Source organism: Centrocercus urophasianus, unplaced genomic scaffold, assembly GCF_019232065.1.
Source record: "Centrocercus urophasianus isolate 14NV4802_14NV808 unplaced genomic scaffold, USGS_Curo_1.0 seq_13, whole genome shotgun sequence".
NCBI lineage: Eukaryota > Metazoa > Chordata > Aves > Galliformes > Phasianidae > Centrocercus > Centrocercus urophasianus.
The window spans coordinates 23,648,301-23,674,432 of record NW_024884475.1 but is presented as its reverse complement, the minus strand read 5'-3'; the positions used below and the strand labels follow the sequence as shown (position 1 = coordinate 23,674,432).

General features: G+C 40.4%; 2 protein-coding genes across 2 annotated transcripts in view; both read left to right on the top strand.

Annotated features, from left to right (window-relative positions):
• The window catches only part of NFXL1 (nuclear transcription factor, X-box binding like 1), a 41,977-nt gene extending 34,007 nt beyond the window's left edge, over positions 1 to 7,970 (top strand). Inside the window, exons 21-22 of the mRNA XM_042812532.1 lie at positions 2,063 to 2,116; positions 5,081 to 7,970. Of these exons, the coding sequence (XP_042668466.1) occupies positions 2,063 to 2,116; positions 5,081 to 5,254 (228 nt within the window). The 3' untranslated portion in view covers positions 5,255 to 7,970. The remainder of the gene's footprint in view (positions 1 to 2,062; positions 2,117 to 5,080) is intronic.
• Positions 7,971 to 10,910: 2,940 nt separating this feature from the next.
• The window catches only part of CORIN (corin, serine peptidase), a 117,794-nt gene continuing 102,572 nt past the window's right edge, over positions 10,911 to 26,132 (top strand). Inside the window, exon 1 of the mRNA XM_042812146.1 lies at positions 10,911 to 10,985. Coding sequence (XP_042668080.1) covers positions 10,911 to 10,985 — 75 coding nt within the window. The remainder of the gene's footprint in view (positions 10,986 to 26,132) is intronic.

Below are 26,132 nucleotides of genomic sequence, written 5' to 3'. Positions count from 1 at the left end.
TCAATTGCTTTTTAATGTGTTGAGACTGGAAAAAATAGCTTTGTTAAAAGCTCAGTTATATACAAAGAGAGCTTAGTTTTTGCTCCATTTGCAAAGTGACCATCCAAAATGAAATTTTTTCCAAAAATGAAGTGTGTTAATTTTTAAGAAATTAACTCTTAATATATGGCACAGTGAGCATGTGCATCTGAGAAATTCAGTGTTGTTTACTGTTGATTTTACTCAAAGTAGTTCTAAATTTATTTTTTCCACACTGGTTATAATAATTAAGCTGCCTGCTATACTTATGTATCTTACACAAATATGACCACAGCAGTGTACAAAAGAAGCTCTTCTGTTGCTTCATTCTATGTTCATGGGCTGATTTTTCTTTTGGAACTGGTGTTCTGCCATTAGGTGGCAGTGAAATACCAGGAGGATATTGGTGCAGTTTTTTGCAAACCAAACTTTCCTATTTCAGGTATGCATGACTGAGAAGACCTTTGTACATTTTCCTGATGAGGGATTCTGCCATTGTCTAGGTTAAATGAAGTTGTTAATAATATTTCATATATGGTTAACAGTTTTTAAAAAATCTTCTGAAAATCCACAAATGTGACTGCTTGCACAATGCTTGACTGCTTGAGCTGCTGTGTTCTAAAGCATGAGCTGGTATGCCTTCTGCTTAGTCTTTGAGAGCTCTTATGTTGTAAACTGATTGGAACAAATTCCACCTGTGCATACCTTATTTGGTTAATTACCATTTTTAGTATGCAAATTATGATATTGGCAACGGTATATATATATATATATATATGTATGTATTTACACACACAGACTGATTATTGGGATCAAGATGGTTTTTAGTATCAAGTTGTCAATCATATTATTACATCTTAGGACATTCTACAATTCTGTGATCTGTTTTACTTAGGTACTGTTAAGTGGATACAGAGTTGAAGGTCCAGGAAACACACACAAGCAGCAGACACATATACACTGACTCAGCATACTGCTACTGCTGTCACTGTACTGATCCCTGCCTGAGGGAATTTCAGAGACAGAGCTGGTGTCTTAATGTTTGATGGCTTTGATGCATCTATATTCAGTTTGCTAGTATGTCCAATTCCTTTTCAGCTGCCATAAATTTTTGACATATATATCATGTGGCACTTGGTTTCTAGGTTTAGCCAAGTGTAAAGCTGAAATAGAATATTTTGTGTCCTGTCAATCACCTGCTTTTTACCTGATGAATTCAAGTTAAGCAGCTCTTATCTAGGCAGGAGCCATCCATCCCATTGTTCTTCATGTATGTTCAGGCTTCACGTCCTTTTGTTATTGTAGGATCAAAATAATGCAGGAACTACGATTCAAGTGCATTGTATGTTTATATTTTAATATTTTCTGTGCCATTCTTTTTCCTTGTAATTTCTGGCATTTAATTTGCTGCCTTGAATGCCATGTAAGAGTTCTATAGAATGATCAGGTTTTATTTTCCATATAACTTTCTGATGGTGAAGCAAATGTAATTACACTGACAGTTTGCATTACGCCAAGGGCGTTAGAGCATTTTGAGTGTGCATTATCCAGTATGTCATTCATTACAAATGTGGAGATGTCCTTCTGCTCTAGCAGTCAGGGTGTATTTGAATTACTTAGAAAGAAGTGCTTGTGTACGTGTGTAAATTATGTACGTATGTAGGAATTACCTGTCAGTGTACAATGTGCTGAATTGAGCATTGAGTTACTGAAAGCTCTCAGTGAATTTCTTAAGGAATTTTCCCTGGCATTAATGAATAAACTTTTTTTTTCCCAGGTTTTGTATTTGTTAGTTGAATTTTCCAGTTAGTCAGAAGTTTGGTTTTGTAACATGGTAGCATCTCTTATGTTCCATGTTTTTCAAACATGAATTGATAGAGCTTTTTCACAGAATGTTTTAGAATCTGAGTAAGCTCATAGCTCAGTTAGTGGAAGTTTTGCTCACTTTTCTGAGAACTGCTCTATATAGAGTAATTATGGCTCTGTAAGAGAATGTTTTACCTGCTTTTATAACAGTTGCTTATCACTTCGTATGTCTGAACAGATAAAAGAAGCAGAAGCCAAAGCTGCTATTGAAGAAGAGAAGAGAAGACAACAGGTATCAAACTTAATTCTTCTCCAGCCCCTCATTCCCCCCGACCTTGTTGTGTTAATAAATCATTTGATGCATGTGCAGCCCAAGTTGTCTACTTTGTACAGTGGTGTTCCCAGTTGCTGCTTTCAGCTGTTATGTTGCCCTTAGGTGTGTGCCATGAGTGATCTACAGTGGTCAAAAGCAAGCATATTTTCTCTAACAATTCTCATACTTATGGGCAAAATGGTAATCAGTTTGATGTCTCATTAGAATAACTATTATATATTTTTTATATGAAATACTTCTGATTTTTATCCATCGTTTTATAATGCATAAAATTCACAGAATTAATAAGTAGCTTCTGTAGGGATTTGAACTATTGAATGAAACTTCTCCCCTTCATGAGAATGAAGAAACCTAAGTTGGTCTCTGTCCTTCAAGGTCTGGTGGGGTGGAGAATTTTTTTGTAATTGCTGGCTCTAGTGAATGTATGTTATTGGCACTGTAATCTGAGAAGCTTCTGTGCCAACTGCATGGAAACAACATCTCTAATCTTGTTTCAGAAATTAACTGTAAGCTTGGCTGCTGGTGACAGCTAGCTCAGGTTTATCATCTGGAGGCTTCAGCCTCAATGTACTCCTACCAACTGGCTTTTATGCCTGTGCCAGCGCATTTGACACGTTGTGTTCTATGTCTGGTGTGTGGTTTCTGACTTTTACTCATTTATCAGAACAGTTCTGTATTAGATTATGCTCGAGTTTTCAACTGGATTGCACATTCCATTCTTATCTCAGCAGTGGCTCACTGCTTGGACTTGCTTACATGGCTGATCGTCTTGTACCATTCTCCCAATCTCATTAGGACATTCTTGGGTAGGGAGCTTCTCTGCTGGGTACAACTTCAATTAATTGCCTAGGAGGCTGTAAGTACTGTGTCTGTTAACTGGTGCTCCATCAAGGCCTACTTTTGTTTCTCTTACAGGATTTTCTCTACTTACCATTGTGCCTGGTGTCCAGGGGGACAGGCATTGCTTTGTGGTCATCATGTAGTGTTTATTATTACAGTAATGCCTCAGCTGTTAACAATATTGATTATACATTCCCTCATATGTCTCATAGACAGTTCGTCTAATTCTTTTGTTCTCTAAGCTGCAGGACAGAGGCCAGGAAGTGTAGCCCATAGAAAGCATTTGAAACATGTTGGGGAGAGGTAGTCTGTAAATGACAGAGCTGGAAGTTAAGTACTGAAATATACAAATAGACTTGCATTCATATAAACAATATGCTTACAATTGCTGAGCAAGAAATTCAAAGTTGCTGGTGCTTGTATTGCACTGATTGTGTTTTTATGCCTTCCAGAAGGCATTCTAGTCACTAATGATTTCTGCATCAAAGCCACTTATTTATGATCCTTCCAGTGTAGCAGAATTGCTCCACCAGCAGTGTGTTCATTATTGTCTTAACTGTTCAGCAGAGTCTGTTTCTCCCTCCAGTCACTTCTCCATTGCTTTCTACTTGTGCTTTCAGAGCTACAGTCCAGCAGCATGCTGTGCAGTGTACAGCAAACACTTCTGTATGCATATTTTTGTGATGGACTGTGACTTCAGGGATGGAAGACTTCACCCATATGTAATCAAGCCTATTAATTAATAGATTAATTAAAAAAGGCCAGTTGTATAGCGTAACAAAGATTATTCAAGTAAAAATGTAGCTAATAAATAGTCTTTAGAACTGCACTAAATTACTGCTACCAGGTAGCTAACACTGGTTCCTTTCCAATTTGATCTCATTATCCACCATCTGGTGATGTGACTTGAAGCACATCACTGTCATAGGGTGCTGCTTCATTCAGTTCTTTTTTCTTTAATGGACCTATTTTATTGTCTGAGTTCCATTTTTCCTGGCATCTACATGAAGTTGTGTAAATCTACATGAAGTCATGTAGATTTATTTTGTGTCATATCCAGTCTTTGCTGTGTTCACTGTCCACACTTCCTCTGCTGAAACTCAGTCTTGCGCCTTTTGCCCAGCCAGTCCTGGCTTGCTGTGCTCTGCCTTTCTGATCTCTGTTCTCTCTTTGAGTGCATGTAATGTCTGCTCCCTAACTCCTTCAACCGTACTAAAAATCCAGATAACTTGTCAGAGCTCTTCTGTTTCTAATCTGTGGTGGCTCACCCCTACAGCATCTTTTGTGGCATTCCTAGCAGTCAAATGGCTCCAATGGAGGCTCATCACTGGAGTCCTGTCCCACTCTTAAACTCTTTCATCCAAGCTGCATAGTTCCAGTTTTATTCCAGCTCTGCACCCTAAGAAGAGTTTTGCCTTGAGCTGATATCCTTTTAAGAGGAGGTGTCTTCCTGGAGTGTGGTGAGGGGAGGAAGAGGGATCAGAGGATCCTATTGTGTCTATTCCAGAATGACCCTGAAACTGCTGTTCAGGATAGTAACTTGACATTCTTTTTCCAGTTGCTTTGCTTCTTTTCTGAACATAAGGACTTTCTTTGAAGAGTGCCACGTGTCTATTTTTTTTAATTAAAAAAAAAAAAAAGAGCACTTCCTTATTACAGGAAGGTCATCTTTTAAAATTTTAGCCAGTGCTTTTCTATGTGTTATTTTAACGGTTTAAATACTTACGAGTGCTTTTCTTTAATGGGAAAGTATTTTTTCCCCTATTTTTAACCAATAGTGTGAAAATAGCAATCTACTGGCTTAGTATATTTAAGTTGAGGTAGAAATCATATGTAAAACTTCATTTGTTTGCATTTTTGGCAATGCTTTGTAGGAAGCTAAACAGTGATTTAACACTTGGAAGCAAAGTGCTTTGTAAGCATGGGAGATATGGTGATACATTTTATCTCTAAGAGATGTATAACTTTCTTGGCCTGCTAGTTATTTTTATAAATGGCTTTGGGGAATTTTATTTAAAATCTCCATGTTTTCTTGCTTTTACTCCTGATGCAATATCAACAACTTCTGGTTTTCTCTTCTAGGCTGAACTGGAAGCTTTTGAAAACAGATTAAAAGGACGAAGAAAGAATAAGAGGAGAAGGGATGAAGTAGAAATTGAACAATCATTGTGGCAAAAATATAAAAACCTCATTATGCTGCCAATGTTTGGAGTTGCTGTTGTGATGGTTGCATGGCTCATGGTCTACAATGACTGAATCATCTCAGTATTCAATATACCTCAGTTGGGCTTTAGGTAGCTATTATTCTTAGAATGTTTAGTTTGTATGCAACAGAAATTAATATGCATAAACTGTGTATGTACACTATTTGCAAGAAAAGTGAAGAGGAGGGAAGAAATGTCACCTTTTGTGTTGTTACATTCACAGCACAAAACTAAATTCACACACTGAAGATAATGAAATAGTAAATCTTAGTTGACACCGAAGTGCTGATGTAGTTTGTCTGAGATATGTTAACATCTGTCCTATTAATATTATTACTTTTCCTTGTCTCTATTTCACAATATTAAAAGTAGCTTAGTATAAAATGCTTTCTTGAATATTTGTTTCTCAAAAACTAAGTATATGATTAAGTATTAGTATTTATAAGTTAGTCCCTTTGTTGCATCACACAACAATTTCTGTCCTTCACACCAGTTTTTCTTGTAACAAGTGAGGCACTTCAGATCATTTAAGTTTTGAGCATTCTGTGGCCTCTCACATCAAAGCTTTCTTTAGAGAAAAGAAATGTGAAATGTCTCTCAATTCAACTATAATGCAAATAATAAAATGGGTCCCCTTGTAGACTATTTTTTTAAAAATTGTTGCTGTTTTTCAGTGCTCGGTTCCTCAAAATCAAATCAACTGAAAACTTCATTTAGTGGATGGATGCATACACTGAACATAGGTGTGAAGTACTTTCAGCATAGAGGGATTCGTTCTCATTGTTTTTCATGTAGCCAAGGGCAGAAAGTAAATTGAAATTAAACTTAGAGCATTGCTTCTATATTTTTATAGAGAACTGTCACGTTTGAGTATTTGCCTAGATGTACACAAATGTAAAGTAGTTGAATAGTGTGCTGGTGCAACTGTATGTTGTTCTGAAGCCATCTGGATGGTGTTTTCCAGTAGTGTGTGAAGTATCTAGCTAATCTTTTAAATATTTGAGTATTGCTGACAGTTTCAAATGCCTTGCTTTGGGAAATTGAGTGATTGGTAGAAGTGCAAGGTTTACATGGCTTTGAGATTACAAGAAAAGTTATATTGTCTCAGCTGAAGGGCTGCAAGTTAAGTTTGGGATGTAAGGGAAGAATCAGAAAAATGATTTTGTCTTTTTTAATCTCTGCTGGAAATGTTATGCTGATACTTGAGCATCATGTGTATCCAAAGAGTGCTTTACAAGATCCTTTGAAAGAGGAGGTACACAGCTTGCAGTTCTTGGAGTTCTGACTGTGGGATGTTTGTTTTCCTTGCAAAGCAATTGTAATTTTAGCATATAGTTTCTTTGCAAATGCTTGCAAAAGCAGTGGGACCATTTGAGGGAAGGAGTAGAGAAAATTGCAGTTTGTTTGAGAGCTCTTTTGGTCAGATTTAACCTACATGTAAAAGGAGTTGAAATGAGCTAACGTCCAAGTGTGTGATTACAGTTCAGCAGCAGGAAAAGCAAGAAAAGCTGCAAAAGGCAGTAGATCCTGGGGAAACAGTTTCTTCTGATTTTTTTTTTCACCCAAGTTTAGTGGAAGAGAGATGAGGAAAAATTGGCAATTTTTAGCACGAATGAGTGCTGTTTGGGAGTATTAGATGTATACCTCTGTATTTTAAACTGACGTTAAAAACTTACTGATTCTGTCATGGTTTTCTTAGGCTGTTTAGTATGTAAAGCTGTGGAATTAAAATTAGTGTAGAACTGAAATTCCACCAGGTAATCAAAGTTATATCTGTTGAATTCTTTTATTTCCTAGTGTAAGGAGTGAATAATTTCCATTTTGTTGCTTTAGCTCTTTTCTATAATGCTGATGCCTGCGAGATAATTGCATATGTAGGTGTTGTTTCTTTAACAAAGTGAGGTGATGCCATTATTCTCCCATCACTGAGAAAAAAAGGAGGGAGATTTTTTTGTTTGACTGAAGTAAGACGTGATCTATTGTCCAAAACTACAAAGAGAAGCTTTTGTAGGTGGAATATTTAGGTTAAGGTGAATGGGAACATTGTGAAAGACAGCTCTTATTTTATGTGAATCTAAGCCATTTTTTTAATGTAGTGTAAGCTATTTATTTGAAATAAGTACAAAGTAAAGTTTCTCCTTGCCTCTGTAGCAAAGAGAAGAAATCTCTACAGAGCTGTAATAATGAACTGCACTCGAGTTACATGTTTGAAGTGGTTCTAAATGTACTTTTCTGCATATTTTGCAATATTTGTGTGACATACTGGAAACAAAAAGATTTGCTTCTGATTGATCATCTTTATTAAAATAGGAAAGCATACCAAACCCTAAAATTCATTCCATTCATAATGTGTGAATGTAAGCATATTCCCTGGAAAGATTCATCTTTCTTCTAAATCTTGCATATGTGGAAAAACCCCTATTTTTGAAATTGTATTGAAAATAGTTCTGCCTGCTAAACCAGATAGATGTCTATTGGCATTAAAAAAAAGCATGAGGGCTCAAGCAAACTGCAGTTGAATAAATCACTTTCTTCTATTTGTTGTTTTAAAATTATTTTTACAATTCTTTTTTTTTTTCCCTCTTGCCTTTTGTCTTTGATTGAAGCTCCACATGTTGCGAAGCGCAACAACTGTGAAGTAAAAGTTACAGATGAAATCATTTTATATTCAGTATATATGAAATATTTAGATTACAAAACATGTTTTGAATGTTAACAACTTACAACAAATAAAAAATAAAAAGCGCACTGAGAGATACACATTAGAACAAATGATGTAATGTGACCTGGTGTTGGAGGGATATCAGAGATGAGCCGGATGATGGGCGTGCTTCAAAATATTTATAGATACGTGTAAAATAAAGAAAACAAAAACAAACTTCTGAGAGCTTTTTTTTTGTTATTGTTGTTCCGATTCCAAACACATTCTGGTTAGCGTTAATCTCTGTACTGAATCAGGGTGCTTACAGGTTGTTAGTATTTTGGACTGGAAACTCTTTGGGTGAGTTTGTTCCCTGTAACAGTAATGAGACTTTTGTGTATGTTAATTTAATGTAAAAACCAAGTCATACAATAAACACATCCAAAACTACTTGCACTGCTTGGTTTGTTTTCAAGGACTATTATCAAAAAGCACCAACCTTCTCCCAGGTAATAACAGCTGAGGTGCTGGAATGGAAGTTCTAGTCGTGCTTTTTCCCCTCCTTTGGCAGCAGTAGTTCTCACTGCTCAGAATAACACTGAAGTTACATAATCACGTTCCTTCATGGCTGTGCTGACAACAGGTTGGGAAGCCGATTAAGATGAAACAAATGGGAGTGGATTTACTGGATTATTGCTTTGGCCTCATAAATAAATGGGCGCATAAGTGATTTATGAGACATTTGCTCTGAGAGTACTCCTGGAGAGGGAAATGTCACTATGCAGATACCAAAATTTGTTCTTGAAAGCTTCTATGCATGATTATGGCTTTAAAGCACTGAACTCTGAGTGCTTGCCGTCTCAGCAGTTCTGGTTCCAAAATGTATCAGCACTGCATGCCAGCTGCTCTGCAGGTGATGTCTGGGTTGGAGTGCTCAGCCTGAGGATGTTCCTGTGCCAGGCAGAAGAAGTTGGAGCCTCGTGGAAGCTGCTCTGGGGTGTGATTTAGGGGGAGTGGGTGTTGTTGGGTGGGCAGGCTGTGTGTGACCCTCACAGCAGTTCCTCTCCCAATATCCCTCTTCTATTCTGATTTCATCTTAGTTGTTGGGCATGGGTGTTTAAAAGTCAAATTATATGGTAATATACTTCTTCATTTCCACTAAAGGTAATGTTACTGAGCTATTTGTACTCTGTGTTGACACGTTCATATATTGTTCTACCAGAAAACAAGTTCCTACCAGGACTGCTGTATCAATGTTGAATCACAGAATAGAAATGTAGAATCCCTAGTGTTGGAAGGAACCTTTAGAGGTCGTCTAGTTCAACTTCTCTGCAACAAATAGGGAATATGAATATGGGCCATGCTCTTGAGGGTACTCAACCAAGTATTATTTAATCTAAATAATTTTCCTCAGGCAGTATTTCCCATAAAACTGCTAAAAGCAGAGCTCAGCTTAGGCTTTCTCTGTGTGCTGTACATTGGCTGAATCTTGTTAGCTATGAAACAGCATCAGAGTGGCTCTCCAGCTTGAGTGAGTTGCCATGAGGTTGCGAGTAAAGTTTGGCTTAAGGTTTGGAATTCATTATTTCTGCTGAGAGAATGCAGCCTCCCACCAAGGCCACACTGGCCATGGACCTTACCTTTTCATTTTTGGTTTTCATTTGCTCTCACCGTGTTGTATGTTTGTTTGTTTGTTTGTTTGTTTTTTCCTCCACAGGGCTAATGACTCTAATGAATCTCTGTAGAATGCTATAACAATCAATTTTTGCTCCATTCCTTTTTTTTTTTTTTTTTTTCCCCCAATATGGCCTTTATTATTACTTTTATTTTACATAATGTCCAAATTGTCTAATGCATAAATGCTCTTGCTTTTGTCTTCTGCCCTCCTTTTCCTACTATTTGTGCAGGTATTTAAAAAGAAAGAAGAAAAGCAAAAAAACAACACTATTTTCCCTTCAGAGTAGACTTTGGTTGGGTAAAGGAATGCAGGACTGAGAAATGGTGGTCAGGAGCACTTCAGAAGCACAAAATGCCCCAACTTTACACACGAATGAGAAGTGACGCACCCTACAGCCGAATATAAAGTAACAGATACCTGGAACAGAAGCCGGCTAGGAGCTGAGAGCACGTTTTTGACTTAAGGTTTGCTTGTAGATATGTCTGCGTCTGAATGGTGTCATCCTGACAGCCACAGTCGTGATTAGGAATAGAAGCCATTCTCATGTCGAACTATTTTAACACATTTCTTGGATGCTTTCTGACCTGCGTTTTGAAGGACTACTTAGTGTGCATGACACTGAGAACTGGGAGCCTTTCTGCTTGCACATATAATTCCAGAACCCGGCCCTGGCGATGCTATTTTGTGGCTGCCGGAAGGGTCCCAGACTGCTCCAGTGTTTGTTGCTGAGTTGAGCACCGGGCTTGAGAGCTCAGAGATGCACAAACCCTCGCCGTCTGAGACTTCAGCCGGAGCCCTCACTTCGGAGCCGAGGAGGATGCTTCAGGGAAAGGCACTCCGCCGCGCTTCGGGAAGGAAGAGCTGGACAGCCCGTAGGCATGAAACTTCCTACCTCGGGGAGAAGCAAGAGCTGTTGCGGGCTCCTAACCCACACAAGGAGCAGCAGGGAGCCGGGCGCGTTCTCTGCCACGCACCGCAGCTCCAACCCGGGGACGCGGAGCTCGGTGTGATGGAGATTAGTTGCGGCGGAGCCAGCCCCAGTCCAGCAGCCAGGCGTGCCCCTCGCTACCAGCTGGCTGCCGCCCTCCCTAGGAGATGGTGCTGAGGGTGAAACGGGCAAGTAGGCTGTCCCTCAGCTCGTCTATAAGGGTAGAGTCTTTGTGTGGGAAAGGGGTGGGGATGCGGCGGCTTTCTCGCGGAGGTTTATTATTATTGGACGGGTGTAGGAGCCGGGGTGGGGGGGGGGGCGAGCGCACCGAGCAGACAAAATGCGGAGCCCCTCACTCCGCTCCCGGTAAGCGTTCGGGAGGTGGGCGGCTCGGTCAGCGGCGGGAGCTGAGACGAGCAGGGGATAGGAGAGAGCGGAGAGGAGCCGGCGACAGCATGAGCATGCTCTCCATGCAACAGTTCCCTGCCCTGCCCACGGAGGAGGAGCGCTACCGGCAGGTCCTCTCTGCCAGAAGGGTAAGGCAAGCCCTTGGCCTTGGCTACGAGCAAGGGTGCGGTGCCAGTGTCTCGCCGCCCTGCGCTCATTCTTTGGGGCTAGGGCGGGCGGCAGGGCTCACGGGTCAGCGCAGAGTGGAGAGTCCCGCTCCCGGCCTCGTGGCTGGAGAGAAAGAGTGAGGGTCGGGACCGTGCCGCCCGAGGGGACGTGTTCCGGGGCGGCCGGGGAGAGGTGGTTGTCCGCCCCACCTGTCTCTGTGGGCGCTCCGCCGCCTGAGCTCTTCTGTGCGCGCAGCTGCGCGAGGGGCACGCGGAGACGACCGAGCTCGGGGGCTCGCGGAGCAGGTGGGTCGTGTCGCCCACGGCTCGATGCTAGCCTCTTGCTGAGACTCTCACAGAGTCGGTGGGGAAAGCGAAGAGGGCTGGTGCGCCTGTTAATTCCTCTTTTCCTATCAGTTCAGCGGCCGAAGGTGCGCCGAGCCCGGCGGCAACAGGTCCAGTCGGGCTTTGCGAGAGCGAGGTTGGGGCTTAGTCTCCGACGGGACCCCGCCCGTGATCCCATTCTCAGCGCGGAGTCCCCCTCGCCGGACGCCCCTGCCGCGGCTTTGCGCCGGACGGCACCGTCGGTCGCCGCCTCCGGCGGAAGGTCATCCATCCCTCGGAGCGTCACAGAGAGGGGTCGGGAAACTTGAAGCGAAAACGAGCTGTTAGTCCTCGCTGGGAGAGGCAGGGTACCTGGGCGACGGCGTTCCCAGCTCCCCGCAAGCTCCCCAGCGGGAAGACCTAGTGAAAGGGAGGCTAGGCGGCCGCGGGGTGAGCGAACAGGTGTCTGCCCGCGTCCCGGTGCGGGTCACGCCGCAGGGCGGGAGAGAGCGGCGGGAGACTGCGGGTGCTCTCGGTGTCAGCGCGCTCGGGCCAGCACCGCACGCTGCGTGCTCCAGCGAGATAACGCGCGCGGTCTGCAAACTTAGCGCTTTTGCACTCGAAAAGACGGTGGCGGAGCTTCCTGCGCTGTGAAATCGTTCCGTGTGCCACCAAATTGCACAGCGGTGTTTTTAGAAGTTCCTAAATATGGCAAGAGTACTTTAATTGTATCATTTCTCCACCTGATTTAAAATGCAGAATCCTTGGATGCATTTCATGGAAGACAATTAATTAACTTTTTATGTAAAGTTATTAGCAGTCTGGCTGAGATGGTGAAACTCTAAGTGAAATGAAATATGTAGAGCTTTTAATGCATTCGTGGGGTCTCTTGGGAGGACTTAGCTTTCAGCAGTAAAAACACGGGGATGGATTTTTCCATATGGCCTCTTACGTCTGTTCCATGTTCTTAAAGATGGTCCTGTCTAAAACTACAGTTCTTAGTTTTGTTCTTCTCATGTATGCCTTAGTCTGGGCTGTTACCAGCCTCTCAGGTGCTGGAACTGTTGAGGTACAGGCACAGTTGAATGATGGTATTGGGATATTTAGGTATCCCCTAAACATTTACTACAATGAGTCAGCAATCACTGTTCTTTTCTAAAGGCTGGTAGCATTGCCTGAATGTGCTGGCCATCTACATTCTGCACAATGTTTCTCTAGGGGACAGGGAATTCCCAAACACTGTCCAAAACTTGTTCGGAGGCAATACTTGTGACTTCCCCAGCAATGCTGAAGCCCTTCAGCCCTGTGCACCATCCTCACTGCTCATGCACAGTTAATGCAGCCAGTAGCACTTGTTCTTGGGACAGTGAGCCAGGTTGTACAGCTCACTTTCCCATGTTAGAGGAATCTGCTTGTGATCTATTAGTACCTGATAGGACCATCAGGGCAAAATGTTGTGTGTTGCCCCCCAGTCTTTTGGAGCCCAGAACTGTAAGGCATCAAAGAAAGCATTCACTTCCTCTCCAAAAATCTGGCACTCAGCTGCATGCCTGTGGCAGATAACTTGAGCATGTGGTGAATTGAGAGTGTAAGGTAGCTTCGAATATGTCACAGCTGAAAGTGTTCTATAAAATGTGCAGTACACCCTGGGCAGTTTAATGTATCTGAATTTTTGTTTATTCATTTCTTATGTATTAGATGATGTTTGCAGATATGAAGGAAAGCCAGGGCTGTAAGAAGTGCCAGTAATTATTTTAAAATGCATGTTTACTTGCATGTAGGAACATTTACTCTTCCAGTCTTTCTTTTTATACTCCCTAACCCTCCCCCTCCCTTTTTTTTTTTTTTTTTTTAATTTGCTAAGCTGGTATACATGTTTAGTCCTTAGCACTCTGCTCCCTTGAGGAACATTAATGTCCTGCTGTTATAGCAAACCCTTATATAGTTGTAACATTTCTTCTCATTGTGTGGCCAAAGAAGGCTGAGGTGGATAAAGCCTCTGATAGAGCCAGCAGAGAAGATGGGTATAGGCGAGGCAGTGTTGGGATGCTTAGACCTAGTGAAAAATCCCTGCAACTCTTGTGCTCACCATGACTCCAATGGTCTAAGCAATCAATGCTGAATTCTACATAAGCCTTTTGTGCACAAGAAGGAAGCCAGTGCTTCCATGAATGTGGCCTAGTGGCTCAGATGGAGACCAAGCTTCAGGAGGGCGAGGCCATCCCAGTATGTAGGCACTGAGGCATTTCCTAAGGAGATGAAGCTGTGGCTTTGACCCTCACCTGGATTTGGGACTACAGATACCAGGCCTCCTGCTTTCAGGCTCAATGTCATGTGCTGTGAGGCAATCACACACAGTGGTGCTATCACCTGGTGTGGCTGGTCAGCTTTTAAAGATGGCAGATACTGCTACATTGAGTGGGAAGAGCTGAATCTGTTAGCATGTCAGGTGTTGCTGGCAGATCATTAAATCATAGAATGGCCTGGGTTGAAAAGGACCACAATGATCATCTAGTTTCAACCCCCGTGCCATGTGTAGTGTCACCAACCGCTAGACCAGGCTGCCCAGAGCCACATCCAGCCTGACCTTGAACACCTGCAGGGACGGGGCATCCACAACCTCCTTGGGCAACCTGTTTCAGTGTGTCAGCACCCTCTGTGTGGAAAAACTTCCTCCTAATATCTAACCTAAACTTCTGTTTAACAGCATTCTCCTTTGTCCTATCACTATGCTTATATCCTAACACAGTTGCTTACGAGTCCAGAGAAAGGCTTCGTTTCAGATAGCCAGCTGTGATTTGGCAGGGCTGGATGTCAGGCCACTTGCAATAGGGCAGTTGTAGGCATGCATGTGCAGCAAACAACCTTCCAAACGTCGCTGCTGGGCACCTCCTAATTTTTTAAATGCCTGCAGCCGAGCAGCAGGGCTTTAGAGGGGCAATGTGATTGCAGTTTGAAATAGTGATGTTCCCGCTCTGTTTCAGCTTCTTTTCCTACCGAGATGGACCACAAGCTTAAACTCCCCTTATGAAGGTCTTCTTGTGCTGAACAGCCTCTAAAAACTGCACTCTCCCCGGGTGCTCAGCCCGGGTCGGGCCGCTGGGGTTTCCCCGTCGGTCTGTCGGCACGGCCGCGCGAGGAAGCGCTCGTGCTGCCGCCCCCGGCTCGCAGCCCCGCGACAGAGGAACACGACGCCGACCGCATCCCTTAGCTCTGCCCCCCGCCCCTCTATAAATAACTCTTTCCGGGCTGACCTGTTAGATTCCCCCGGCAGAGCGGATCCCCTTGACCCGGGGCGCCTGCAATGGAAAGTCTGAATGCAAAACATACCGTCGTAAAAATAGCGCAGCTGGGGAGCCCCCTCTGCACGTCCTGGTGGTGCCGCTCCGACCCTCGCTCTCACGGCTCGTCCCGGGATAACGGCTGTGCTCGCGCCGGTGGCCCTGAGGTGTTTGGCTGCCCTGAGAGCCCTCCTGCCTGCTGTAGTGGCCTGATGGTGAATTTTTTCCTCCCTTCTCTCTCCTTTTAACTGAAGGAAGCAGATTTCATCAGTTCTCTTCTGGTCAATGCTTTCGTCCAGCTCAAAAGAAGTAATGGTTTAATGTCCTAAATGCACAAACAGCAATAAGGCAACGGTAGAGCCAGGACTTCCTGCCTTAAAAAGAGGCGAGAAGTCTCTAAGGTAACACACGAGATTTCAGTTCGTGCCTCCCTTGCTTGGAGGATCGATCCCTGAAGGGAGAGATTCTCCTCGGCTGTGCTTTGAAGCTACTCTAATTTGAAGAGATGCTTGTCATCGTTCATTTAAGCATATAATTAACGTGCTACTATTTCTGGTTGTTTTACCTGCACAGTTTGAATACTTGGATTTAAAAGCAGCAATAAATACCAGAATGTGGTATTTAGCTGTTGGTGTGCTTTCAGCTTTGGTGCATCTGTACTGTGATCTCCTGTCTTGCAGTGTCCACTGGGGCCCGTCCTGCCCTGAATGCTGTGCTGGAGCAGCCTCAGCTCACAGCCGTGCACCCACACAACCACTCAGTTATCTCAGAGGCCTGGTGGCCAACTCATCAGTAAAGGGAGTTTGAGAAAGTACATTTACTCAGAAATGACCAAAGGTAGTGTTACCTCTGTGGCTGTCTCCTCCTTTGTTGTCTTTGATCCTTAAACTAAGTGGAGATGGAATTAATCAGTTTGTGATCAGATCCTTTTCACTGTCTGTGCCATTAGAGTGAAAGTGTTGCTTCTCTGAATATTGCACAGTTTATAATTCTCTCTTTGTTTGTGATAGTGTTGTTACCCACGTAAGGTAGTTTTCAACTTGTTGCCCTGTAATGAAATGAGGCTGAAAAACAGATATTGCCAGAGATGCTCTGCAGTGATAAACTTTGTGCTTTGTTGATTCAAGCCCTGCCCCTCTTCATGAAGAATGTAATTCTCACAACAATATGCATTGTGGGGCACCATCTTTTGCCCATGTGCTACGTATAACTTATTGCCTTAAAAAAAAAAAAAAATTGATGAAATTTTTAAATTTCTTCCTCATAGAGTAATCTATAGGGGGCAGCTCCTGTAAACCTGTCGAGCGGACTGCCAAGCTGTGTTACTGCAGGTGCTCCTGCAAGCTACTGCTCTTCCTAAATCCCAAGGTTCACATTTTCTCAAAAAACAAGTATTTTTATTTTGAACATTTAAATCATCTTTATCCAAGCTTTAGCAGAAAGGAATTGAAGGTAAATATGAATTTCCCTTTTTTAAGACTGCATCTATTCTAGTTTATGTTTTGTAGTTGAGAGATACTTCAAGGTTAATTCTCAGTGGATTATTCTCCTGCTTTGAGACTGAGTGGTCAATGGCTGTCAGCATGTCTTCCTCTCTTCTCCAAACCTGCAACACTCAGTTCTGACATAGGCTGAACCTAGTGTTTAAGAAATGAATGTGATAAAATCTTCCATGTGTGATCTTTTTGATACCAAATAGATTTAATTATCAGTGATTTAATAGCAATAGTAATTGCCCAGATTGTCATTGCCTTTCACCTCACGTTACTCCTAGTTTCAAAATAGCCTATGCTGTCACTCCAATAGAGCTGCAAGTTACTTGGGAGCATTTCCTAGAAAGTGAAACTTCTTCCCTTCCTGACTATGAGTGAAGCAGTAAAAAAATCACTTATTATCTCCTCATTAGGCTTCAGAAATCAGTCAGGGCAGTCTTTTAGAAATAAAACCACTGGTAGCACTGAGAAGGTTTGCATCCCAGGTCTCTTGCATCTGCAGCTCTGTATTCATGTAATAGGTGGAGTATATGTGTAGTATCTGCTCTGGAATTCCCTGGGATACTGATGTGCTCTATTTTCCATTGCTCGTTCTTCCAGAGTTGTGTCTTTTGCTGTGTGGATTATTTTGCCTGTGTTAAAGTGGTCACAGAACCAGTGGAACCTGAAGATTGTAGATGAAGAACACACTAGCAGTTGCCAGGCTTTCCCCCATTTCCTGCATTTTCCCATTTGCAAACAGCTGAGCCCCCCCTTGCTTTAATAGCCTATTCATTCTTGAACACAGTGCTTAGTGATAAACGTTGCTGGGAGTTGGGTTGCTGTTTGGAAGATGTCTGCTCTGTGCAGGTATGAAAATAGGATGGATAATGTATCTGAAAGAATGTTGGAAATTGCAAAGTAGCGATTTTTGTTTATTGATTTGTTGCTAAATGATGTGTAGTAAGCATGTCACAAAATAATTCAGCAGAAAATGCCTTTTTAAAACACAGCTTTGTTCTTGCTCATCTGTTTTAAAGGTACAAGTTGAAGTAATATGTAATGCGTGCAGACAAGGCTGGAAAAGAAGTCTGAGTTGGTGGTGGAATGTGTTTAAAAGTTATTAACAATTCTTCCTCTCCCTTGCAAAGGCGGAGTATATGTAACACTATTGCTAGCCCTGGAAGGGCTAAGAGCCCAGATGGTTTTCATTTGCTTTTTCCTCATTACATATAGGATTATTATGTAACTTACTGTAGATTTACAGTGAAGATGTGAATGGGAGGAAAACTGGCATTTGTTCTAGGGATGACAATGATGCTGAATAGTCCTAACCATAAATGCAATAGAAATGTTCTTCTTTGGCATCATAATTCATTAGATTGTTATTGTTTCAGACACCTAGATGGAAGTTTTTAATCCCAGATATCCATATGTGTCCAAAAATGTTTGATAATACATAAAAGTCATAGCCAAAAGCTTACACCTGTGTGCTTTGTTAATGCGCTTAATTGTGAGTTTTCTGTTCCAGATCACTGTTTCATAACTTAGACAGTGACTAATAGGTTTAATCCCTAGTCATATCTTCAATTATTTCTGTCATAATGCACTGATACTTTTAGAAAATATCCTTTCTGTTCTTAATTTTCTCCTATTGAAGCAAAAAGTTCAAAGGCGATGTTTCTGGAAAAAAAAAAAAAAGGCATCCCATTGAAAAAAAATCAATGCATTTTAACCTCTGCATTTTATACTTAGTAGATTATTGAGACATTATGTAATTCCATTTTCATCTTTGGGAAGAGGTCAAATAACTATCCAGCTGTGCTGAACAGATGAAACTTTGCTTTGATTCTAAACCATGTTTTTACTTTGATTAATATTGCTGCAGCTCTCATCCTTGGTCCAAGATTCAATCATCTTTTTATCCACAATTCAGAAAAAAATAATTAGCATAAATTTAAAATTATACATTCAAATCTAAAATTGCAATTGCATTCCGGATTAGCATCCAATTCACGTTGCTGAAAGCTTATGATTTTAAGTAGTTAGGTAACTGTATAATGAGCAATAGGCATGGCAGATATATCATATACTGGTTGACTTCAAGTTCAGAAGGCAGAACCTACTGATCAGGCATTAATTAAAAAAAGTATATTCATTAATGAGGTCTAGTAGTGTTTTTTAGGGTGGGCTTTCTGGTAGAACTTACACACTGATGGTGATTAGCGCACTGATTGTCAGCCACAGGGCTGCCAGGATTTCTCATTGCTTCTTCTAATTTTCCTAGCTTGAAAATTGATTTCAAGAGGAGGTTTTCCTTTTTCCTCTAACTGGATCCTTTTACTCTTTTAAAGGATTTTTTTTTTTTTTTTAAAAGAATCTTTTCATTGGCACAATTTAGGCCATTAAGATTTTTTTTCTTGTCTCACAGTTTCCATTTTTGTTTCTTGGTGCTAATGGCTCATGGCAACTGCTTATTCAGTTCTCAGCAAAACAAGATTTTGAAGCCAGTACTGTAAGCTTCACCCTACTGTAAGCAGGGTGTAAGCTTCACCCCTGCACTCTGAATTATGATGCTCAGTGATGTATAGCTAGAGAATTGCCATGGCAGATCTACCTGCTTGACAAGCCACTGTGCACTGAACGTGTGGGTATCCAGGAAAGATTTTAAGTGGTTTCTGTGTATGTTCAGAAAAACAACATGGTGCTGTTTAAACTTCATATGAGTAATGTTTGAAAGCCTAGAAACTTGAAAATAAATAAATCCCAAAGCATAAATTCTGTATTAATTAAAGATTCATTTCCCCCAAACTCTTTCCTGCTTCCTGCTGAGATAGGCTGAATTGATGTTCTTGTTCTGGTACTGAGAAATACCAGATAATGCTAACCATAGCTTGTTCCTTAAAATGAATGTCTTCCACTTTAGCTTTTGAGAAATCTTTGATATCTTCCATATGTAAGTCTTGCTTTGGTTATATGGCATGGCAGCATCAAACATCTTTGCTACCAGCTGTTATTAATAAGGAAGTGAGAACTTAGAATTGCAGTGTTTGCCAGAAACTCAATTATTTCTTATTCTGATTATTCTTGAAAATTCAACAATTCTACTGTGAACCTGGAAAATCCATTGTTGTAGTTGCAAATTTATATCAGTGAAACTAATAAACAATGTAAATATATGTAATATATAAACATGCATCACAAAGTTACTCAGCGGCACATCTTTTGAAAAATGAAGAGATTCAAAGATACTATTATTGAAGAGGTGATAAAACTGTTCTCCCGTGGTATTTATTTTCTTCTCTTTTAATTCCTATTTTGAAGAAGAACTGATTCTATTCAATGGCTAAATAGTGTGTCTGAATCTCTTCTGAGGTGAGGTGAAGAGCAGTTCCAGGTATCATGCTAAATTTTTGAAATCCAGAAAAAAAACTTTCTATCTCCTCTGCTTTCCATGAGATGCAAAAAAATTTCCTGTAGTTCAGAACCAAGGTCAATATTTTGCTTGTGAATACTTTTTTGATGTGTAAATCAAATCTTTTCAGGAAGACCAATCATATTATTTATTTAGACAAATTTCAGTATTAAATAGATGTTCTTCCATGTACCTTAAGTACGTTCCGAAGTCTACTACCTTGCCCAGATAAAACACTGGAGCCTTTCCCTCCAAAAATGAACGAAATGAGAATAAATTCCTCAGAGCTACATCTCTCCTGGCTGTAGTACTTATGTCTGACTGACCAACTTATTTCTTCCTCTCAAAACCTTCCGAAAGGATAGAATGAATTGTGGAAGAGATGGCCCAGGAGCCGGCTTTCTTCTGAAATGAGTGTATGCTGTGTGATAGTAACACAAACACCACTGGCAGTATGGCATTCATGTGCATGCATCGTCCCCGATAAAAAAATATGTTAAGAGTTTCTTATTGCTGGCTCTGACAGCTGTTAGTACCTCAGCTAGATGATTCAAGGATGGCTATGTCTGAGGAGTCTGCAGTCATATTCCAAAGCAAAAGCTTGATAGGTAGCAGTGCAGGTTCTCAAATGCACAGGTGGTACATTGCATACATTTGGATTTTGTCTCGGTGAACTTACCCTTGGAACTTTCTTGAACTGAAGCTGGAGCAGAACCAGAAGTATGTTGTCATAGAGCAGGGTGAGACGTATCTCTTCTGAGCTTTTCTTGCGCATCTTATACTTTTCTCAGTTCCAAAGTTGCCTCAGTGTCTCACAAAACTGCTGAAATTATTTGTTATGAATTAAGAATTCCAAAGTTATACTCCAGAAATGAATGAAAGAAGGAACACCAAATGAATTTTGGTTAGTCTGATAATGACTTCTGGTAATGCCCAATTTGGATTTTTACTTTGCAATCTCTTGCTGGATTAATAACAGCTTCAAAGATCACCTGAACAGTGACCAGTGTGTCTCTGTGGTAGTCTGAAGAGCAAACAACTGCTTTACTTCACACATTGTGTCTCCTGTAGGAAGCATCTCTCATATATGTTTATCACTACTTAAAGTGAAAATGAGAGACGGGGATGTTAAAAGCGTTTCAGATTAACTTCAGCCATAAGAACCCAGCTGAACACTGAATTTTGAATCAACTATGTATTTGTTTGTTTATTCATGGAAATAGAGGGAAATAGAGGTCTGGGTCACCTCCCCTACAAGGACAGGCTGAGAGAGTTGGGACTCTTCAGGCTGGAGAAGAGAAGGCTTTGGGGTGGACCTTATGGTGGCCTCTCAGTACCTGAAGGGGGCCTACAGGAAAGCTGGGGAGGAACATCTTATAAGGGCATGTAGTGACAGGATGGGAGGAAATGGCTTTAAACTGGAACGGGGTGGGATTCAGACTAGATATTAGGAAGAAATTCTTTACTGTGAGGGTGGTGAGACACTGGAATAGGTTGCCCAGTGAGGTTGTGCATGCTCCCGCCTTAGAGATGATCAAGGCCAGGTTGGGTGGGTCTTTGAGCAACCTGGTTTGGTGGGAACCTATAGCGGAGGACTTGAAACTAGGTCCCTAGTAGTATTAGATCATAAAGGGCCCTTCCCACCCAAACCATTCTATGATTTACTCTATGATTCTATGAAATAAAGAAGTCCCAGCTTTATATGACATCTCCTTTACTTGAATACTTTGTATTTCAGACTGGGGGAATGACTCTACATGTTTATATGCCAGTGGTTAAAGTAAGAGTAAACCAGAGTATTTTATTACATAGATGGGAAAGGAGGCCCTGTCATCTCAGTGAACTTGGAATGCATTATGTCAGTAACTTGTGATTTTTCTGAGGATGTGGAATTTGCTGGGGGAAGTTACAGGATTACGGTGAGCTTGAGCTACTAAAAAAACCTGATACATTTCATTTTGCAAATAATAATTCATGTGATAATAGCATGCTGCTAATGTTTACTGCCTTGCTGTATGAAGAAATTATTTTCTCCCCCTAAACTGCACTATTTCCTTTTAGAATAACTATGACACTTTAAAATTAGTAGTATATCCTCAAATCTGAGTGTATTTACAGACAAAAGCTGCTCAATAGACACCTTCTGTTGCTTCCTTAAAATCCATTCTTAAGATGATCCATTTCAGCTTGGCACTCTGATTCCTCTAGCATCTGAAATGAAAAATTGTGCAAAGCCTCACTTCCAGTGACTTTTTGTCTGTTTCCGTTTTTAGCACATGACTTTGCTCGTTTGTTTGGATGATTTATCTTAGACTTTCTGCTTGTTATGGTGACTATTAAGGATGCTATTACATTTTTTTTTTTTTTTTGTGGATGGAAAAGTGTATTGCCGAATCCCATGCTTTCACGTGAGCTAGGCAGATCTGATAAGAAACGTAGAACACTTGCAGTTTCTGTTACTCACTGCCAGGCATTTAAAATATTGTTTTGGTCAAAAGAGGATTAAAGAATGTTTAAATTTATTTTTACATGCTGACTTAATTTTAACACTGACACTTCATATGTTCAGTTTTTGCTCTGTAACAGTGAGAACTGGGAATTCTCTTCCCTTATACGGAAAGGAAAACTATAAAGGTGTAACACAGTCACGTGAAAGTCTCTAGAGCTTTGAGACTTCCATCATGAGAGTTGATAATATAACAGAAGCTGACACCAGAGCACCGTTTCAACTTTGGGATGGGAACAATGCCAAGGACATGTAAAGAACGGTGGATAGTTTTCATAATCTCACATTTTCCGTGCATAAGCTATTATTTAGCTGGATGGCAGATTCCCCCGTAACGCAATGACTTTGACAAGGCCACATATTTACTGTCCTTGAGTGACATTCTTTCTGCGTTTCACAGTTGTATTTCTTGTCTTTTTTTTCCACTCCTTTCCAATATAAACACTGTACAGTGCTTCTGTGTATGTCTTGCCCAAGATTTTGATGTTTGTGACCCAGAAGTTGACAAAGAGATGTAGCATGTGCAGAATGTACTGAGTTTAGACCATCAGCTCTAATGATATTTCCTTGTTGGAACACCATTTGTTTGTTTTGTGATGCAAACAACAGGACTTATTTTTGCCGACTGCTGTGATATGCTGTGAAAACAACCTGTGATTCAGGTTGTTTTACAGATCAGTAGCTTAGATAATTTTTGTGTCTAAAAGGAAAACTGCGTACTACTGTAGGCTTTTCGTCCATAAACTTTAATGTAATTTGTCATTTCTGGGCCTTAATATCACAGGATGTTATTGAAGTGACATCTTTGAGATCAGTTTGTCCCCATATGTTGCAGAAGACAAACTGTGAATTTTGGTCCAACCAGATTTTAATCTTTCTGTAGTTGGATGAGACTTTTTTTCTTCCTATCTTTTCTTTGCCTCTGTGGGTTCAGAAGATCAGTGTGAGAATTCTGATCCAGCCACCCTAAGTAAGACTAGGATATTTAAAATTTCTGAATTGAAATTAGCCAGAGTTCATGTTGTATTTTCTTAATTGCAACCAACACTTACAGAACAGTATTTGGATACTAAGTAGCAGCCAATAGCATTTCATTAGGGACTGAGTTTTAGCTGTCCCTAATGTTTTAGCTGTCAGAAGAAATTATCTGATTTTTTTAAAATCATCTTCAGACTAAATTCTTGTTTAACATGACAACTGTTTTAAAGGAAGTGACTTGTTGCCTCAAAACCCAAACACTGAAATTTCCTACCTATACTGTACACAGCATTTAGCTGAAAAAAGTCTTTCTTGAGTCAAGCTTTGTAACGTCAGTGGTAGGAAGGGAACTTGCTCCACTGTTCTTCTAGAACTGAGAATATGTTTTGGTCCAGTACTGTGCTAAATATATTCTATGCCAAAACTGCTAGCATTTAGGTTTGATCTCCTTCAGTCTTCCCTCAAGGATTCTGCTTCTAAGTCTTCTTGCTCTTCCCTTGGAAAGAGTACTAAGAGCATATCTAGAAGATACCTAAGTCATACAAACTTAGAGAATGGTTCGCAGAAATTATTGACCTCAGAGTTTTGAGAGACAATTTTTTTTTTTTTCAGCCCTTAACATGGAGATCTGAAGTAAGCCAAATAGTACCCAATGAATAAGTGTGTTCCCATTTATGTTCCTATTTTTATTTTTTTTGTCAATTCCAGTATTTATGGCTGGGTTTGGATTCATAGCCCCTTAGGAATATTACTCTTTGTCTTTCCCTGCTGGGGCTGAAAAGTATCAAGTTTTTAATGAGGCTGAAGTTCACCCTTCTTCTCTTGCCACTTACTGGTCTAAAATTAGGCTGCTAGGAAGACACAAAATTGCAGTGGTACCCTTGCTAATCCTTAGGGGTAGTGGTGGTCAAGAAGAAGTAGAAGGACAGAGCAGGATTGAAATTGATGAAGATACCATTAACTGCTTAAAGCACTTAAAACTGGTACTTGTATTCTTTGTGTATTGCAATATTTGGCAGCAAGAGGAAAATAAACAGGATCAGAGAATATGTAAAGAGTAGGTAAAATGCATTTATATTTATCTCTAGGACTCTTCATTAAATTCTCATTGATGACATTGGAACCATTAGCATTGCCTATAGTTTTATTTTATATTCACCACAGAGATTAGTGGGAAAAAAACTTTGAATAGATATACAAATGATGGATAATTAAGGTTGTGCTTGCTGAGTCACCAATTATGATTTCAAATAGGTTCAGTGTTTTTCATGAGGGCATTTCCTGGAGAAGGGAAAAATACAACATGCTGTTTATTTGCCTATATTTAACTGTTATAAAAAAAAAAAAAAAAAAAAAAAAAAAGCAAAAGAGAAAAATTTTTTACCAGTCTAACGTTCTTTTCTTGAGCAGTCACCATCAATAGATTTTGGATCCAACAGACTCTTTAAGTCTTTGGCAGTAAGTTGCCAATGCAAAAACTGGGATTTTTTTATTCCTTTTAGGAATTGATAAGAGAGAAAAAATATTTAAAGTTCTCCTTTAGCGTAAACATTCAGTTAAAGTACACAGTATCCACAGTGCCAACAAATTTAAAAATATATATATCTCAAAGAAACAGGAACATACAAGCAAGAGATTTCAGAAGCTCAGTAGTCTGTGTAGTGATGGTCCTGCTCCCTGCATTACTGACGCGGCAGGACTATGTTCTTTTTCACAGAATATCAAGGGACAGTGTGATTCACGAGGAGTGATGCTTGTGATACACTACCGATGTGTAGATCTAATTTTCAGGCTGAACAGGGAATTGAACTCAACAGCATCATTTCCTGAGGGAATGCTGTAACCGCTGTACTGTTAGAAAAGGCAATTTAATGCCATTTTCTCTTTTTTGGCTGTGCTTTCAAAAGCAGTTGAAAATTGAAGTTAGGGCAGTTGTGTTTTGGAAGAGTTGTATTCAAAGCAGAGCTGTGTTATTCCTGTGCTACCTGCACTCAGATCTCCCAGAGATCTGCAAGGTACAGACTGAGCAAACCAAGGTTATCAAATCCAGTGAAGCTAGCTGTGTGTAACTGATAAGCTGCCAAACTCCAGCATGATCTGAAGGAGAAATTGGGACAAACTTTGAAGACTTTAATCTGAAAATGTAGGCGAATACGGACTTAAAGATGTCAAGTAGTCAAGCAAGGACTGTCTAACTCTTGCTCCTGTTAGTCACCCTTTTCTCCAGAACATGTAAAATGCTTTTCCTTATGCCTGGATGTATGAAGTATTACCAGCCTTCTCATTCTCACCCTGGTAAACTGTTTCTCAGAGAAAAGCACTTAGAGCAAATGTAGTCAAAGGGATTGTCTCTTGCAGAGACTGTCATTTAAAAGGCTAATAATACATGTGTTAAGTTCTTTGGAAAGATTTTGTCAGTGCAATGGATGCATTTACATTCTTGTATCCTGTCACAACTTCAATATGATTGATTTTTGTGACAGGCTAAGATATGATTTGTAGGTTTTAACTAATGACTCATCTTTTCGGGAGACTGTCTGGAGTTAATTGTTCTATCATCCCATTTCGAGTTATTATAGGGAAAAGTGGAATTATTTTTAGTTAATTTTGAGTAAAGATGTATTGACTTAGTAATAACAGTTTCAATCTTGCTATTAAAAGTACATTTTGTATTTCAGTTCTGTTTCTATTTAAAGAGTACATGCCTCTAATATATGAGATCATAGCCTTTATGGTGTTATGTTTTTGAATGTTCCCCCTCCTTTCCCCCACCCTCGGCTACTGTTTAGGCTTTACAAAACTTTGTGCACCTCAACTGAGGCTTTTCTGTATTTCATTTACAGAACACAAAATATTGCTTACAAACTCCATAGAATACTGTGATAAGTTATAGCATAGGTAAAGTACTTTGAAAGTGAGATAGTATTATTGTAGATAATAAGTGCAATGATCTTTATCACTTTTATTGTCACTTAAAGCAAAGACTATCATCATTTCTTGGTTCTTTATTAAAAAATCCTTAAGAACACGAAGGTCTTCAATAGTTGGTAACTGCTGTTTTTTAGTTAGGAAATAAGCTGTATTTAGTCTTATTATTGATTTATTATGTGTTGTGTTTTTTTTTTTTTTTTTTTTTTTTTTTTTTTTTTTTTT